The sequence below is a fragment of the Salvelinus alpinus genome, chromosome 33 (assembly GCF_045679555.1).
Source record: "Salvelinus alpinus chromosome 33, SLU_Salpinus.1, whole genome shotgun sequence".
Lineage (NCBI taxonomy): Eukaryota > Metazoa > Chordata > Actinopteri > Salmoniformes > Salmonidae > Salvelinus > Salvelinus alpinus.
Window position 1 is genome coordinate 24021090 of NC_092118.1, and position 19836 is coordinate 24040925.

General features: G+C 44.6%; 1 protein-coding gene across 3 annotated transcripts in view; it reads left to right on the plus strand.

Moving 5' to 3' along the window:
- The window catches only part of LOC139562810 (tubby protein homolog), a 114337-nt gene continuing 94501 nt past the window's right edge, over positions 1-19836 (plus strand). For 2 of the 3 annotated variants that reach the window (XM_071380908.1, XM_071380909.1), the window contains exon 1: positions 2-282. In XM_071380908.1, the coding sequence (XP_071237009.1) occupies positions 227-282 (56 nt within the window). In that variant the 5' untranslated portion in view covers positions 2-226. Of the gene's footprint in view, positions 283-19836 lie in introns of all 3 variants that reach the window. The other variant, XM_071380906.1, reaches the window with a different exon arrangement.

Sequence of the window (19836 nt, forward strand, 5' to 3'; positions counted from 1 at the left end):
AATTATTGACAAGCTTGTCAACTTGCGCGCACTGATTTTTCCCTTCACATTCCAAATGGTATAGCCTATAGAAAGTAAATCCCTGAATCGATGTGCACCACATCTCAACTCCCATTCGTTCGAGGAGGAAACGCTAGAACTGGTGATAAATATCGGCGTGGCATCTAAACCCAGGTTTTATTTTCGTGTCACGTTGAACCCTATTTAGCAACACCCCGTAGAAGTCATGGAAGGAGTCAGCAGCAACAGGAACATGTCATACAGTCGATGGAGTTATGACAGGTAAGCGTCTATCCTTTGTCAACATTTACCTTGGTATGCGAGCTGATATCACCAATTTGCCACCAGAACCTCTCCTTTGCCTTTGTTTAGCAGGCTACCATTGTCATATCTAATCAGAAGTTGGTTGTGATTGATGAACCAACCTACAAAACCAATTAAATGCAGTAACTTAGTCTAGATATATATATATAAATTGACATGGGCTGCAATCCTGATATTGATAGTATATGTATCAGGCTGTCATGCAGTCTACACTAAATCAGTTGTCATCATGAGGTATTTTGACACTGGCATGACAAATTGATATGACCTAGATTGTGTGTGTGTGTGTGTGTGTGTGTGTGTGTGTGTGTGTGTGTGTGTGTGTGTGTGTGTCGAAGCAGTGATTTGTCTGTGATACTACAACAATATTGCTTCCGGTCAATGTTGATTTCCTCAAAAAAATACAGTGTGACGGATCCTAGGAGGATGTATGTTCTGTAACTTACATTTTCTGTTTTTTCTTTTCTTATTTTAACTCACGGTCAGATGAAACAGCTTTCAGTATATTTGAGTTGTAGGAAGCTTTGTCAGGACTGGTACAGTAAGTGGGGAAATAACTTATTTTTCTATTTCTGCATCAAACAGATACAGTACAGAGCGTTGCTTGCTAGTCTTTATGTTCTGACTATAAGGTCTTTCCTTATTGGTCAGCACACAACATGAGCTCACACAGTCAGTCAGTAAACAACATCCAACTGAGCACACACTGGTTGAATCCACATTGTTTCCACCTCATTTCAATGAAATGACGTTGAACCAACATGGAATAGACGTTGAATTGACGTTTGTGCCCAGTGGGATGCTTGTGGCCCAGCTCTCGTAAGCTCTTACACACTGTAAGATTGGTATTCTAGACACAGTAACTGTGCTGCTTGGGCATCCCAAGAGAATGCAGCGAGAGATTCTGGGTCTCCTACAGCTTCATACGATTTCTCTCAGCGCTGTGCAACAATGGGGGTGGGGGAGAAGAGAGGGAGATTTAAGCTGAAGCCTCTCAGCACGTCTCCTAGGCAGTAACACATTCTTGATGTTTGATGTTTTTGTGTTCATGATATACAGTACCAGACAAAAGTTTAGACACACCTACTCATTCCAGTTTTTTTCTTTATTTGTACTATTTTCTACATTGTAGAATAATAGTGAAGACATCAAAACTATGAAATAACACATGTGGAATCAAATCTAATTTTATTAGTCACATGTGCCGAATACTTACAGTGAAATGCTAACATACGAGCCCCTAACCAACAGTGCAGTTTCAAAAAATACAGATAAGAAATAAAAGTAACAAGTAATTAAAGAGCAGCACTAAAAAATAACAATATATACAAGGGGTGCCGGTACAGAGTCAATATTTGAGATTCTTCAAATAGCCACCCTTTGCCTTGATCACAGCTTTGCACACTCTTGGCATTCTCTCAACCAGCTTCATGAGGTTGTCACCTGGAATGCATTTCAGTTAACAGGTGTGCCTTATAATATTAAAAGATAATTTATGGAATTTATTTCCTTCTTAATGAGTTTGAGCCAATCAGTTGTGTTGTGACAAGGTAGGGGGGTATACAGAAGATAGCCCTATTTGGTAAAATACCAAGTCCATATTATGGCAAGAACAGCTCAAATAAGCAAAGAGAAACAACAGTCCATCATTACTTTAAGACATGAAGGTCAGTCAATACGGAAAAGATCAAGAACTTTAAATGTTTCTTCACGTGCAGTCGCAAAAACCATCAAGCGCTATGATGAAACTGGCTCCCATGAGGACCGCCACGGGAAAGGAAGACCCAGAGTTTCCTCTGCTGAAGAGGATCAGTTCATTAGAGTTACCAGCCTCAGATATTGCAGCACAAATAAATGCTTCAGAGTTCAAGTAACAGACATCTCAACTTCAACTGTTCAGAGGAGACTGCGTGAATCAGACCTTCATGGTTGAATTGCTGCTAAGAAACCACTACTAAAGGACACCAATAAAGGTCAAGAAACACGAGCAATGGACATTAGACTGGTGGAAATCTGTCCTTTGGTCTGATGAGTCCAAATGTGAGATTTCTGGTTACAAATGCAGTGTCTTTGTGAGACGCAGAGTAGGTGAACGGATGATCTCTGCATGTGTGATTCCCACCGTGAAGCATGGAGGAGGTGTGGGGGTGCTTTGCTGGTGACACTGTCTGTGATTTATTTAGAATTCAAGGCACACTTAACCAGCATGGCTACCACAGCATTCTGCAGCGATATGCCATCCCATCTGGTTTGCACTTAGTGGGACTATCATTTGTTTTTCAACAGGACAATGACCCAAAACACACCTCCAGGCTTTGTAAGGGCTATTTGACCAAGAAGGAGAGTGATGTGCTGCATCAGATGACCTGGCCTCCACAATCACCCGACCTCAACCTTATTTGAGATGGTTTTGGATGATTTGAACCGCAGAGTGAAGGAAAAGCAGCCAACAAGTGCTCAGCATATGTGGGAACTCCTTCAAGACTGTTGGAAAAGCATTCCAGGTGAAGCTGGTTGAGCGAATGCCAGGAGTGTGCAAAGCTGTCATTAAGGCAAAGGGGGTGGCTACTTTGAAGAATCTAAAATACATTTTGATTTGTTTAACCCTTTTTTTGGTTGCTACATGATTCCATGTGTTATTTCATAGTTTTGATGTCTTCACTATTATTCTACAATGTGAAAATAGTACAAATAAATAACCTTTGAATGAGTAGGTACTGTATATGACATGCAAATGAATAGAGGCAGGTTGCTCTGCTCCTAAAATGTGACTGAGAGAGATGTAATGGCTTGTTGTGTGGAGAGATGCCAGAAGCCGTTCATTACTGTAGTGCTTGATCCATGTTTGACACACTAGTGATGTCTGTATGCAGTACACATGAAATGGCACTCCATCAGACATGTGTCACACGAATTTGACACTTGCAATACAGTCATAAAAAGGCAGCTGACACAAACAACAAAAATCAACATCCACAGTTAATAACCAACTTACAAACTAAACAGCAGTTCTTGTATGTATTTTTTTCTGGCTTAGCTGATACTATGGGTATGGTATTTTATATGTAAGTAATGATTGCTCCAGCTTCTATGCAGTGCATCTCTCACTGTTAGAGGAGAATTTGATCCTGATTTTAAAATGCTTACATTTTTCATTCCAATTTATGAGTTCCCTCGGGCTGGTCTCAGGTTCATTAGAAAATGTTTCTGGGCCATATGCAACCTCAAAGGTGCTGCTATGGTTTGAATATGCTCTGCTCATGGACCAGGTGTGTGTTTGTGCAGGCATCGTAATTCATGGCTGTGCCTGCGAAGGTAGGAGCAGTGCACTCACAATGTGTTAGTTCAACAGGCCTGGCAGCCAGTAAACACAGCAACCACAGAGCGATGGAGAGCCAAGGTGGTGAGGAGAGATACTATTCAACGAGAGGAGGGGATCACATTCTCACAGATTGTGTTTTCATAATTATTGTGTGTCTGCTGAAAAAAATCTACATAAATGGCAGGAGATCTCATTAGTCTCTGATTTGGTATCGCCTCACATGGTACATTGCAGTTTTACAGCACTTCTTTATGGACCTCTAACAATTCCTTCTTTACAGAAGGAACCTATTACATATCAATTATTTAATACAATAATTAAGCCAGTACTGCAATAAAGTGCATTATTGCAGGGGCAAACTTTTTAAGTAATCATTTGATGTTTTTGGGGTTAGTGAGTAGTGTTGGTGAGTGGGCCATTTTCTGTGTGTGCTGCCATTGTATTTCTGAGAACATCTCTGGGTGTTAATGCACTGTTGGAGTTTGGATGGTCCACGCTGCACACCTGCTCCTGCGTCACAGATGAATGGGTGATGACACGGGGTACCAATGTGTGAGATCTCACATCCATAATCTGTGTAGTGGTGGGGAATGACACACACACACAGAGACACTGTAGGCGCTAGGCAGACATACAACATATGACATACTGTGCATAGTACATTAAATGCGCGCACACACACACATGCACATACATAGTCATGTGTGTGTATTACTGTGTGTACTAACATATAAACTTTGGTACGAGTTCATATGCTATGTAGAGACTGATCTGAAGACAGGAAGCACTATTTACTTGAATCGTACAACTAAATAGAGTAGAAAAATTATATGATTCCCACATCCTAACCTGTCTGTCTTACTGTTATTGATAATAGTGCTCTGTCTCAGTAACACAGGGTTATTTCCATGTAAAAGGACCCATGAGCACCAACATAGGAGCATGTCAAATGAAAGCTAAGAGTCTCTTTTTTAAAATGTATTTATTAAGGCATATACATTTTTCAACCCTTTTCCATCCTAAAAATGTGGAATAAGCAAGGCTTTGATTTCTGGTCAAACAGATGGAAAAGGGGTCTTGCAAAACATCTACCAGAAAAAGTCTTTAAAGGTATTTACATTTACATTTAAGTCATTTAGCAGACGCTCTTATCCAGAGCGACTTACAAATTGGTGCATTCACCTTATTACAAATACATCAAAGACCCTTGCCAACTAATATCAACACATATTTCGTTTTGGATATATTTTTCTGCCTTTCTGTAAATTTAAGAAACATTGCCTTGTGGCTTGAAATTCCGTTACCAAAAACCCACATGCTGTGTCTTATAAGATATTTTCTAATTTCTCTCCCTCATGAGGAGGGATGATAATTAAAATTTACAGAAGTAACAAGTAAAGGTAAACCTATCAATTAGACAGTGTTTTTACTGATATCAACTTTGTTTATGAATTATTAAGTGATTAAAACTTAATTCCGTTACCAAACCGGTAACGGAATTTAAAAAAAAATTGGTAATGGAATTTTTGTGATTGAATTGACTACAACGGGAAATCATAGTAGTCATAAACCACAGTTGGGTTCACAAGTTTGGACAGCACAGTACAGCAAACAAAAGTATAGTACTGTAGAGTACACTAGATTAACTAGAGTTCAGTACACTATTGCACTGAACTATACTCTACTCTACTGAACTATAATCTTCTTTGTCTTCTACTGTACTGAACTCTACTCTGCTGTGCTGTACTCTACTGTACTCTTCTGAGCTCTACTGTGCTATACTTGATGTCCAAACTAGTGAAACATAGATATCTAGGATTGGTTCAGATTTAGTCCAGACCAATAAATTTGGTCTTGTTTGGGGGCAGAGCTCATTAAAATAATAGCCAGTGTGTAGAATAATAACCAAATATGCAAAGGAGGATATTGTATATTTTATACATTTTGTGTAGGTATTTAGTATAGATCATCATGAAGAGAATGACATTATCCATAATTATGCATTTCTGTGTCGTACAGATCAGGGACCCATGATGAAATTCTGTTACCGCAATTCCAATACCAGATGTAAATCCACTTCACTTATGTCAGGCTGTGCGCTACTGGTAAGAAGTCAGGTGCAGGAGAGCGGAGAGTTGTGATCAGGCGCACACCTTAATTGGCAGAAGTAACAACAGACGGACGCAACTGCGTCAAAAACCTCCAGCTAAATGGCAAAAGTGCAAAGTGCGACAACAGTCACAATCATGCATAAGTTAAACAATAAACACACTCGGGTTCAACATGGTACCCGGGGAAAAACCAGCCTGGCGCGTAACATGTAACAAAACAAGTCCACACAAAGACATGGGGGAAACAGAGGGAATATATATGTAGTGTGATTGGGGAATGTAAACCAGGTGTGCGGGGAAACAAGACAAAACAAATGGAACAATGACAAGTGGAGCGGCGATGGCTAGAAGACCGGTGACGTCGAACGCCGCCCGAACAAGGAGAGGAGTGACAGTACCCCCCCCTTGAGCAGCGCGACGATCTGGCTGGAGATGGTGGAACTCCCGCAGCATTGAAGGGTCCAACACGTCCTCCACCGGCACCCAGCACCTCTACTTCGGACCGTACCCCTCCCACTCCACGAGGTATTGAAGGCCCCTCGCCCGACGCCTCGAATCCAGGATGGACCGAACGGAGTACGCCGGGGTCCCCTCGATGTCCAGAGGGGGCGAAGGAACCTCCTGTACCAACCACCACCGGCCTGAGGAGAGACCCATGAAACGAGGGGTTAATCGGGGGGAAGCTGTAACCTGTAACACACCTCGTTCACTCTCTTCAACACTTTAAATGGTCCCACACGGACCCAGCTTCCGGCAGGGCAGGCGGAGGGGCAGGTTTCGGGTCGAGAGCCAGACCCGGTCCAACGGTGCGTCCAACGGTGCGAACACCGGGGCCTCACTGCGGTAATGGTCCGCGCTGGTTTTTTGGCGCAGCGTGGCCCGCTGGAGGTGAGCATGGGCGGCCTCCCATGTCTCCTCCGTGTGCCTGAACCAGTCATCCACCGCAGGAGTTTCGGTCTGACTCTAATGCCACGGCGCCAGAACCGGCTGGTACCCCAATACACACTGGAAAGGGGAGAGGTTAGTGGAGGAATGGCAGAGCAAGTTCTGCGCCATCTCTGGCCAGGGCACGAACGTCACCCACTCCCCCGGCCGGTCCTGGCAATAAGACCTCAGAAACCTGCCCACATCCTGGTTCACTCTCTCCACCTGCCCATTACTCTTGGGGTGAAAACCTGAGGTAAGGCTGATCGAGACCCCCAGACATTCCATGAACGCCCTCCAGACTCTCAACGTGAACTGGAGACCTCGATCAGACACTATATCCTCAGGCACCCCGTAGTGCCGGAAGACTTGTGTAAACAAGGCCTCCTCAGTCTGTAGGGCCGTAGGGAGACCGGGCAGAGGGAGGAGACGACAGGACTTAGAGAAACGATCCACAACAACCAGGATCGTGGTGTTTCCCTGTGAGAGAGGAAGATCGGTCAGGAAATCCACCGACAGGTGTGACCAAGGCTGTTGTAGAACGGGTAAGGGATGTAGCTTACCTCTGGGCAGGTGTCTAGGAGCTTTACACTGGGCGCACACCGAGCAGGAGGAAACATAAACCCTCACGTCCTTTGCCAAGGTAGGCCACCAGTACTTCCCAGTCAGACAGCGCACCGTCCGACCGATCCCCGGATGACCAGAGGAGGGTGATGTGTGGGCTCAATAGATCAACTGGTCACGGACAGTAGACGGAATGTACAGACGCCCGACGGGACACTGGAGGGGAGCGGGCTCTGTACGTAACGCCTGCTCAATGTCCGCGTCCAGCTCCCATACGACCGGCGCTACCAGGCAGGAGGCCGGGAGTATGGGAGTCTGATCCATGGGCCGCTCCTCTGTGCCATACAGCCGGGACAGTGCATCTGCCTTCACATTTTGGGAACCTGGTCTGTAGGACAGGGTGAACACAAAACGGGTAAAAAAAACATGGCCCACCTTGCCTGACGAGGATTCAGTCTCCTCGCTGCCCGGATGTACTCCAGTGGTCAGTCCAGATGAGAAAAGGGTGTTTAGCCCCCTCAAGCCAATGTCTCCACACCTTCAAAGCCTTAACCACAGCCAACAGCTCCCGGTCCCCCACATCATAGTTCCGCTCCGCCGGGCTGAACTTGTTCGAGAAAAAGGCGCAAGGGCGGAGCTTCAGTGGCGTGCCCGAGCGCTGCGAGAGCACGGCTCCTATCCCAGCCTCGGACGCGTCCACCTCGAGGTAAACAGAGCCCTTAGGTGCCAAAAAGCCCTGTCCGCCTCAGCCAACCACTGCAAACGTACAGGACCCCCCTTCAGCAGTGAGGTAATGGGGGCCGCCACCTGGCCAAAACCCTGGATAAATCTCCGGTAGTAATTGGCAAACCCTAAAAACCGCTGCACCTCCTTTACCGTGGTGGGAGTCGGCCAATTGCACACGGCTGAAATGCGGTCACTCTCCATCTCCACCCCTGAGGTGGAAATGCGATACTCTAGGAAGGAGACGTACAGGTCGTCCAAGCACCCTGCGCACCAGGGACACATGCTCGGCGCGTGTAGCGGAGTATATCAGAATATTATCGATATGCACCACTACACCCTGAAAATCTTGTCTACAAAGGATTGGAAGACTGATGGAGCATTCATCCACCCATACGGCATTACTAGGTACTCATAATGCCATGAGGTGGTACTGAACGCCGTCTTCCACTCGTCTCCCTCCCGGATACGCACCAGGTTGTAAGCTCTCCTGAGATCCAGTTTAGTGAAGAAGCGCGCCCTGTGCATTGACTCAATCGCCGTGGCGATGAGAGGTAGCGGGTAACTGTACCTCACTCTGAACAATGGGGATCTCTAAACTAAGGGTGAATGGTCTGTCGATTAAAATTCCCAGACACGCCTAAATCGACGAGCGCCTTATGCTGGGAATGCGGGGAAAACTCTGGGGAAAAAAACATGCACAAACAGGTGGACAACAGAGGGCTCTGGATGAGAGTGGTGCAAACTCACCTGGGGTGACGCCAGAGAGCCCTGCCTGCTGCCTCGACTCCCAGAGGAACCAACACGGCACCGACCATCAGTGTGCCCTCTGCGGCCACAGATGGTGCACGTGAAGGCCCCTCCGGCCTCCCTGAGCGCAGCCCCTCCCAGCTCCATAGTCACCGGAGAGGGGGTGCTGGAAGCTGGAACCGACAGAGCCTTCTCTGGACGTCCGCGGGTGACCAGCAGGTTATCCAACCGAATGGACAGATCCACCAGTTGGTCAAAGGTGATGATGGCATCCCTGCAGGCCAACTTCCGACAGACATCCTCGCGCAGGCTGCATCGGTAGTGGTCGATGAGGGCCCTGTCGTTCCAGCCTGCTCCGGCGGCCAAGGTCCGATATTCCAGGGCGAACACCTGGACGCTCCTCGTCCCCTGCCTCAGGTGGAAGAGACGTTCACCCGCCGCTCTACTGTCGGGCGGATGGTTGAAGACTAGAGGTCGACCGATTAATCCGAATGGCCGATTTAATTAGGGTCGATTTCAAGTTTTCATAACAATCGGAAATCGTTTTTTTATTTTTTATTATTATTATTTTTTTTATCCCCTTTTCTCCCCAATTTTCGTGGTATCCAATCGCTAGTAATTACTATCTTGTCTCATCGCTACAACTCCCGTACGGGCTCGGGAGAGACGAAGGTCGAAAGCCATGCGTCCTCCGAAGCACAACCCAACCAAGCCGCACTGCTTCTTAACACAGCGCGCCTCCAACCCGGAAGCCAGCTGCACCAATGTGTCGGAGGAAACACCGTGCACCCGCCCCCCTCGGTTAGCGCGCACTGCGCCCGGCCCGCCACAGGAGTCGCTGGAGCGCGATGAGACAAGGATATCCCTACCGGCCAAACCCTCCCTAACCCGGACGACGCTATGCCAATTGTGCGTCGCCCCACGGACCTCCCGGTCGCGGCCGGCTGCGACAGAGCCTGGGCGCGAACCCAGAGACTCTGGTGGCGCAGCTAGCACTGCGATGCAGTGCTCTAGACCACTGCGCCACCCGGGAGGCCCCTGAAATCGGTATTTTTGGACGCCGATTTTTTTTTATTTTATTTTTTTTATTTTTATATATATATATTTTTACATTTCTTTTTTCTTTACACATTTATTTAACTAGGCAAGTCAGTTAAGAACACATTCTTATTTTCAATGACGGCCTAGGAACGGTGGGTTAACTGCCTTGTTCAGGAGCAGAACGACAGATTTTTACCTTGTCAGCTCAGGGATTCAATCTTGCAACCTTACGGTTAACTAGTCCAACGCTCTAACCACCTGCCTTACATTGCATTCCACGAGGAGCCTGCCTGTTACGCGAATGCAGTAAGAAGCCAAGGTAAGTTGCTAGCTAGCATTAAACTTATCTTATAAAAAACAATCAATCAATCAATCATAATCACTAGTTAACTACACATGGTTGATGATATTACTAGTTTATCTAGCATGTCCTGCGTTGCATATAATCGATGCGGTGCGCATTCGCGAAAAAGGACTGTCGTTGCTCCAACGTGTACCTAACCATAAACATCAATGCCTTTCTTAAAATCAATACACAGAAGTAATATATTTTTAAATCTGCATATTTAGCTAAAAGAACTCCAGGTTAGCAGGCAATATTAACCAGGTGAAATTGTGTCTTGCGTTCATTGCACGCAGAGTCAGGGTATATGCAACAGTTTGGGCCGCCTGGCTCGTTGCGAACTAATTTGCCAGAATTTTACGTAATTATGACATAACATTGAAGGTTGTGCAGTGTAACAGGAATATTTAGACTTATGCATGCCACCCGTTAGATAAAATACGGAACGGTTCCGTATTTCACTGAAAGAATAAACGTTTTCTTTTCGAGATTATAGTTTCCGGATTCGACCATATTAATGACCTAAGGCTCGTATTTCTGTGTGTTATTATGTTATAATTAAGTCTATGATTTGATAGAGCAGTCTGACTGAGCGATGGTAAGCAGCAGCAGGCTCGTAAGCATTAATTCAAACAGCACTTTCGTGCGTTTTGCCAGCAGCTCTTCGTTGTGCTTCAAGCATTGCGCTGTTTATGACTTCAAGCCTATCAACTCCCGAGATTAGACTGGTGTAACCGATGTGAAATGGCTAGCTAGTTAGCGGGGTGCGCGCTAATAGTGTTTCAAACGTCAGTCACTCTGAGACTTGGAGTAGTTGTTCCCTTTGCTCTTCGAGGGTGGCTGTTGTCTGTGTTCCTGGTTCGAGCCCAGGTAGCGGCGAGGAGAGGAATGGAAGCTATACTGTTACACTGGCAATACTAACGTGCCTATGAGAACATCCAATAGTCAAAGGTATATGAAATAAAAATCGTATAGAGAGAAATAGTCCTATTATTCCTATAATAACTACAACCTACAACTTCTTCCCTGGGAATATTGAAGACTCATGTTAAAAGGAACCATCAACTTTCATATGTTCTCATGTTCTGAGCAAGGAACTTAAACATTAGCTTTCTTACATGGCACATATTGCACTTTTTCTTTCTTCTCCAACACTTTGTTTTTGCATTATTTTAACCAAATTGAACATGTTTCATTATTTATTTGAGGCTAAATTCATTTTATTGATGTATTATATTAAGTTAAAATAAGTATTGTTGTAATTGTCATTATTACAAATACATTTAAAAAAATCGTCCAATTTATCGGTATCGGCTTTTTTTGGTCCTTCAATAATCGGTATCGGTATCGCCGTTGAAAAATCATAATCGGTCGACCTCTATTGAAGACTGCCCGGAAGCAGCGGGTGAACTCCTCGAAGTGGTCCAACGCCGCGTCTCCTTCTCCCCACACGGCGTTTGCCCACTCCAGAGCTCTCCCCGAGAGGCACGAGACGAGGGCGGACACCCTCTCCCTTCCCGAGGGAGCCGGGTGAACGGTAGCCAGGTATAGGTCCAGCTGTAATAGGAACCCCTGGCACCGTGATGCCGTCCCATCATACTCCCTGGGAAGGGAGAGACGCATCCCACTAGGAACGTTGTCACGACCGGAAGTCTTACTGTAGTTCAATAACCAAAATAGAAGTCAATGTGTGATGTCATAGCTGACACCATTCTGTCTGCAGACATGTTGAATCTTTATTTGGAGCAGATATTTAACTAACGTGGACATCAACTTTTAGAGATTTTACTGAATCTTTGTATCTGCACAGTTCTTCCACTAAATGTGTTTTTTGTAAAATGTTCAGTGTAAATTGGTCAAAGTAGTCATTGTGTATAGAGGTGTATGCATCTAAGTAAATAACAGTGTCTGTCTGCCTCTTATCGACTCTGAATGGAACAGAGGGGTCCTGGATTGGAGAGAGGGGGGTCCTGGATTGGAGAGAGGGGGGTCCTGGATTGGAGAGAGGGGGGTCCTGGATTGGAGAGAGGGGGGTCCTGGATTGGAGAGAGGGTGGTCCTGGATTGGAGAGCGAGGGGGTCCTGGATTGGAGAGAGAGGGGGCCCGGGTTGGAGGGAGAGAGTGGGGGCCCGGGTTGGAGGGAGAGATGTCAATATGCCTTGTCCATTGCTGTTCTGGTTAGTGTTTATTGGCTTATTTCACTGTAGAACCTCTAGCCCTGCGCATTATACCTTATCCAACCTTTCAGTTCCACCACCCACACATGCGATAACATCACCTGGTTTCAATGATGTTTCTAGAGACAATATCTCTCTCATCATCACTCAATGCCTAGGTTTACCTCCACTGTATTCACATCCTACCATACATTAGTCTGTACATTATACCTTGAAGCTATTTTATCGCCCCCAGAAACCTCCTTTTACTCTCTGTTCCGGACGTTCTAGACGACCAATTCTCATAGCTTTTAGCCGTACCCTTATCCTACTCCTCCTCTGTTCCTCTGGTGATGTAGAGGTGAATCCAGGCCCTGCAGTGCCTAGCTCCACTCCTATTTCCCAGGCACTCTCATTTGATGACTTCTGTAACCGTAATAGCCTCGGTTTCATGCATGTTAACATTAGAAGCCTCCTCTCTAAGTTTGTTTTGTTCACTGCTTTAGCACACACTGCCAACCCGGATGTTCTAGCCGTGTCTGAATCCTGGCTTGGGAAGACCACCAAAAATTCTGAAATCTCCATTCCTAACTACAACATTTTCAGACAAGATAGAACGGCCAAAGGGGGCGGTGTTGCAATCTACTGCAAAGATAGCCTGCAGAGTTCTGTCCTACTATCCAGGTCTGTACCCAAGCAATTTGAACTTCTACTTTTAAAAATCCACCTCTCTAAAAACAAGTCTCTCACCGTTGCCGCCTGCTATAGACCACCCTCTGCCCCCAGCTGTGCTCTGGACACCATATGTGAACTGATTGCCCCCCATCTGTCTTCAGAGCTTGTGCTGCTAGCCGACCTAACCTGGAACATGCTTAACTCCCCAGCCACCCTGCAATCTAAACTTGATGCCCTCAATCTCACACAAATTATCAATGAACCTACCACGTACCACCCCAAAGCCGTAAACACGGGCACCCTCATAGATATCATCCTAACCAACTTGCCCTCTAAATACACTTCTGCTGTTTTCAACCAAGATCTCAGCGATCACTGCCTCATTGCCTGCATCCGTAATGGTTCAGCGGTCAAACGACCTCCACTCATCACTGTCAAACGCTCCCTGAAACACTTCAGCGAGCAGGCCTTTCTAATCAACCTGGCCGGGGTATCCTGGAAGGATATTGATCTCATCCCGTCAGTAGAGGATGCCTGGTTATTTTTTTAAAGTGCCTTCCTCACCATCTTAAATAAGCATGCCCCATTCAAGAAATGTAGAACCAGGAACAGATTCTTGGTTCTCTCCAGACCTGACTGCCCTTAACCAACACAAAAACATCCTATGTCGTTCTGCATTAGCATCGAACAGCCCCCGTGATATGCAACTTTTCAGGGAAGCTAGAAACCAATATACACAGGCAGTTAGAAAAGCCAAGGCTAGCTTTTTCAAGCAGAAATTTGCTTCCTGCAACACAAACTCAAAAAAGTTCAGGGACACTGTAAAGTCCATGGAGAATAAGAACATGTCCTCCCAGCTGCCCACTGCACTGACGACAGGAAACACTGTCACCACCGATAAATCCACTATAATTGAGAATTTCAATAAGCATTTTTCTACGGCTGGCCATGCTTTTCACCTGGCTACCCCTACCCCGGTCAACAGCACTGCACCCCCCACAGCAACTCGCCCAAGCCTTCCCCATTTCTCCTTCTCCCAAATCCAGTCAGCTAATGTTCTGAAAGAGCTGCAAAATCTGGACCGCTACAAATCAGCCGGGCTAGACAATCTGGACCCTTTCTAAAATGATCTGCCGAAATTGTTGCAACCCCTATTACTAGCCTGTTCAACCTCTCTTTCGTGTCGTCTGAGATTCCCAAAGATTGGAAAGCAGCTGCAGTCATCCCCCTCTTCAAAGGGGGGGACACTCTTGACCCAAACTGCTACAGACTTAATTTCGAATCCCACCATACCTTCTCCGCTATGCAATCTGGTTTCAGAGCTGGTCATGGGTGCACCTCAGCCACGCTCAAGGTCCTAAACGATATCCTAACCGCCATCGATAAGAAACAATACTGTGCAGCCGTATTCATTGACCTGGCCAAGGCTTTCGACTCTGTCAATCACCACATCCTCATCGGCAGACTCGATAGCCTTCGTTTCTCAAATGATTGCCTCGCCTGGTTCACCAACTACTTCTCTGATAGAGTTCAGTGTGTCAAATCGGAGGGCCTGTTGTCCGGCCCTCTGGCAGTTTCTATGGGGGTGCCACAGGGTTCAATTCTTGGACCGACTCTCTTCTCTGTATACATCAATGATGTCGCTCTTGCTGCTGGTGAGTCTCTGATCCACCTCTACGCAGACGACACCATTCTGTATACTTCTGGCCCTTCTTTGGACACTGTGTTAACAACCCTCCAGACGAGTTTCAATGCCATACAACTCTCCTTCCGTGGCCTCCAATTGCTCTTAAATACAAGTAAAACTAAATGCATGCTCTTCAACCAATCGCTGCCTGCACCTGCCCGCCCGTCCAACATCACTACTCTGGACGGTTCTGATTTAGAATATGTGGACAACTACAAATACCTAGGTGTCTGGTTAGACTGTAAACTCTCCTTCCAGACTCACATCAAACATCTCCAATCCAAAGTTGGATTCCTAAATCTAGAATTGGCTTCCTATTTTGCAACAAAGCATCCTTCACTCATGCTTCCAAACATACCCTTGTAAAACTGACCATCCTACCGATCCTCGACTTCGGCGATGACATTTACAAAACAATAAATTGGATGCAGTCTATCACAGTGCCATCCGTTTTGTCACCAAAGCCCCATATACTACCCACCACTGCGACCTGTACACTCTCGTTGGCTGGCCCTCGCTTCATACTCATCGCCAAACCCACTGGCTCCAGGTCATCTACAAGACCCTGCTAGGTAAATTCCCCCCTTAACTCAGCTCGCTGGTCACCATAGCAGCACCCACCTGTAGCACGCGCTCCAGCAGGTATATCTCTCTGGTCACCCCAAAAACCAATTCTTCCTTTGGCCGCCTCTCCTTCCAGTTCTCTGCTGCCAATGACTGGAATGAACTTCAAAAATCTCTGAAACTGGAAACACTTATCTCCCTCACTAGCTTTAAGCACCAACTGTCAGAGCAGCTCACAGATTACTGCACCTGTACATAGCCCATCTATAATTTAGCCCAAACAACTACCTCTCCGCCTACTGTATTTATTTATTTATTTATTTTGCTCCTTTGCACCCCATTGTTTCTATCTTTACTTTGCACATTCTTCCACTGCAAATCTACCATTCTAGTGTTTTACTTGCTGTATTGTATTTACTTCGCCACCATGGCCTTCTTTGCCTTTACCGCCCTTATCTCACCTCATTTGCTCACATTGTGTATACTTATTTTTTTAAATATATTTTTTTATTCTACTGTATTATTGACTGTATGTTTTGTTTATTCCATGTGTAACTCTGTGTTGTTGTATGTGTCGAACTTCTTTGCTTTATCTTGGCCAGGTCGCAATTGTAAATGAGAACTTGTTCTCAACTAGCCTACCTGGTTAAATAAAGGTGAAATAAAATAAATAAATCGAGTACTCAATAGGTCTTAATCCAGTTCCCTGAGGCTTCACATCAAGGGTCATGGCATTGATGATCAATCATTTCCAGTTGCAATCTTCAAGGCTTCAAAAACACAGCCCCCCAGGAACGTATAGTTTTAAGCTCTTGTAACTATATGCTTTCTGAGTTTAGTTGGGTAAACACAAAATCCATGAGGTTTGGATATGATTTCCTCAGAGCATAAAGCTGTATAATGTTTGGGTCATTGTCTATCAGTAGTTAGTTGAAGCCTATCCTCCTACCCTCTATTACCTCTAATTGTATCCCATCTGATGAATCTATTGGAAGGGGAGAGAGGGCTTGTCGTCAGGCAAAGTTATTGTTCCGGAAGTAATGAATTAAGAGACCAAGATACCACTATGAGGGGAGCAGCTGTCTGCTTTTACCCGGCTATCTACTAGATAGCTAGTGTGAATAAGAAGCATTACCACTGAGACTGTTCTGGGAACTGCTGCTCTGCTCTGAGGAGTGCGCTTCACTTCAGTAATTATAGCCCCCAATCAGATAGTGGAAGTGGAAATGCTTTTTACCAATGTGTTGTTTAGGGAGGCACACTGCATATATTAGATTAGATAAACATTTGAATATTTCATTAATAAGCAGCTGGAGACAACCATGTTCACAGACGTTGCCTTTGGCTTTTATAAAACGGCACTGTATTTCAGTTTATACTATGGTTTATCTAAGGTCTGAAATATCCTATTTATCTTTTACATGCAAAACTACAGTAATGTTTCTATCCTCACAACCTAATTTTACAGTCTAAGATAAACATTCACCCAGCTGGCTGTAGAGCACAGCTCCAGACTGGTCTGGTTGGCAGTACATTCATATAAATATTTTTTTAAATGCAGCATCTTGCCAGCAGCTATCAAAATATATTAGAATTCCTGGGTAGCTGTATGCGTTTTTCTGTGTCTGCCTCTAAGAGGAGTGGGATTTAAGTGATGCTTGACTCAGTTTCTTTATCAGCTCTAAGATGCTGCCGGCAGGAGAAGCAGGCAGAGACAGGGACAGTCTGACAGACCTTAATATCTTACCTGTGTGACAGGACCACGACTGTAGGGCTGAGGTGCTTTATGTCTCTGTTTTCAAGGATTTTTTCAAAGGGTTTGAATGTTTCCCCACCATCCTCAATCTGACTTTATTGTCATTTGTCATACTCTCATACACTACCTCACTTTCCCAACCTCAAAACATACATTGATATCAATCTGGTGGCATGGTAGAAAGGAAGTCGTTGTTCTGTTTGGTCCTTTTCTTGAGATGTCCTGGGATGTGTTCCCAATGGCACCCTATTCCCTTTAGTGCCCCAGACCGTGTTCAATAGGTACAATCACCTAGAATCTGGCTACTGTATATCACATGATTATAGTTTATTATTACTTTTCAGCTGAATCCCAGTGTTTGAATGATGTGTATTAACTGCAATATATGGCACAGTGTTCACTGATCGCTTGAATGGTAGGAGGTTGAACATGGTGATGAAAGGGTGTATATACACTACCGTTCAAATGTTTGGGGCCACTTAGACATTTCGTAGTTTTTTTAAGAAAAACACATTTTTGTCGATTTTAAAATAACATCAAATTGATCAGAAATACAGTGTAGACATTGTTAATGTTGTAAATGACTATTGTAGCTGGAAACAGCAGATTTTTAATGGACTATCTACATAGGTGTACAGAGGCCCATTATCAGCAACCATCACTCCTGTGTTCCAATGGCACGTTGTGTTAGCTAATCCAAGTTTATCATTTTAAAAGGATAATTGATCATTAGTAAACCCTTTTGCAATTATGTTAGCACAGCTGAAAACTGTTGGTCTGATTTTAAAGAAGCAATAAAACTGTCCTTCTTTAGACTAGTTGAGTATCTGGAGCATCAGCATTTGTGGGTACCTGCACCTTTTGAGCACTTGAGTGTGTCTTGTTAGGATTATGGAGGATGTACCATATACGTACTGTATCCTACCCCTTGGCTGTGACTGGGCTGGTGTACAGTATATGGAGATGTTATTACAGTGTTCACATCCACGTGTTCACTTCGACAGGCTGCTATTTTAATGATCAGAAGCTGCACTGCTGAAGAATATTGAGTTTTGTCACAATGGAGAGAGAATTTAATTGGTAAACAATCTTCTTTTCAAAGCATAATTGCGCAGTTTGTAAAGACATTTTTAATTGCATTTTCCATTTAAAATACCATAAATACAAGTGGCTACTTATGTCATTTGAAATGGAATGTTTCTGTAACTGAAGGGGAGTTTCAATATCAACAAAGAAGACGAGAGTCAATCTGGCCTGTATTTAAGACAGAAATGTACACTCAGGTTTGCGTCCCAAATGCATCCTAAATGACACCCTATTGTTCCTAGTCAAAAGTAGTGTACTACATATTCTTGCCTGCATCCAGATTTAAGAGACAGACTCATCTCTCAGTCTACTGTATGCTAAACCTCTCTTTTGAATAATTGATCTTAGCGCAGAGAAAGTTGACCTCTGGTATGCTGTGTGGAATGCTAACCATGTTTTAAAGTAATAGTCAGCGCTTGACTTGGGCAGGAGCTCACTGGATCTGATTACTGGCACCTCAAATGTTCTACTGCTTGAGCTCCTGTTCCTCTTATAGAACATTAGCTCAGAAGTCTTGTGGAGCTCTTGCACCTAAATGTAAACAGTACCGGCACCCAAAATGAGAACCGGCCCCTATTTCAGTCCAAGTCAAGCACTGGTAATAGTGGGTGCTATGGAGACAGTCAGACTCTTTTTTTATTTAGTAATGATAGGGGTTTCTTACTGTAGAAATAAATTTGACTATTATTATAAGCCTCGGCGTGCTGACTGTCTGTTGGAAACTACTATCTCTATAATTCATGGCCAGAATAATGCATGAGATCTCTCTACTGGCTCTACAGCAGGTTTCATTGTCAATTTCATTTGGTTCATTATTGGGTGAGATTCTGGTCCAAGTTAAAAAATGATGATTATACTGTGTCTTATTCATTGAGACGTGTTGGTATTACTGTATGGGATTATTGCAGACCACTGACTGTGAGAATGGCAGTGACTGAGTCTAACTCTCCTACACTGCTATAGTCAGTGTTTATATGTTGCGATGTCATGATAGTGTCACAGTACACTGTCGACCTCCTCGTCCCTTACTTTCCCAAGGACACAAAGTGTTTTGAGAAGAGAACAAACCTCGAAGTGAGTTAATAGTGGAGGACTGCAGCACGTGCACTGCCTGTGCTGTAGAGATCATTAAGGGAAGTGTGGAGCACCTCTTGTCAAAGCCAAAGTGTGCTGGGCCAACTGCAAAGACAGCAATTAGAGCTGGTAGCTGCCTGCCTGCGACTGACGATCACAGTGACTGCAACATATATATAATGATATAGCTAGACTCTAAAGGATACCAGAGCTGGATAAGTAAATAGCCAATTTCACTGCTTGTGTTTTGTAGGTATGGAAGGAGCTTGTGTTTGTGTAAAAAAGCCTTATGGTGTGATGAATAGATGGTTCCGCTGTGAAGGGAAAATGGGAAATTACGAGTAGTTATGGTTAGGTCTTGATACACTGAGTGTACAAAACATAAGGAACACCTGCTCTTTCCATGACATAGACTGACCAAGTGAATCCAGGTGAAAGATATGATCCATAATTGATGTCACTTGTTAAATCCACTTCAATCAGTGTAGATGAGAGGATGAGACCAGTTAAAGAAGGATTTATAATCCTTGAGACAGTTGAGACATGGATTGTGTATGTGTGCTATTGAGCGTGTGGATGGGCAAGACAAAATATTTAAGTGCCTTTTGAAGGGGGTATGGTAGTAGGTGCCAGGCACACCGGTTTGAGTGTGTTAAGAACTGCAACGATGCTGGGTTTTTCACTTTCAACAGTTTCCCGTGTGTATCAAGTGTTGGGGTTCGTTTCTTTTTCCTTG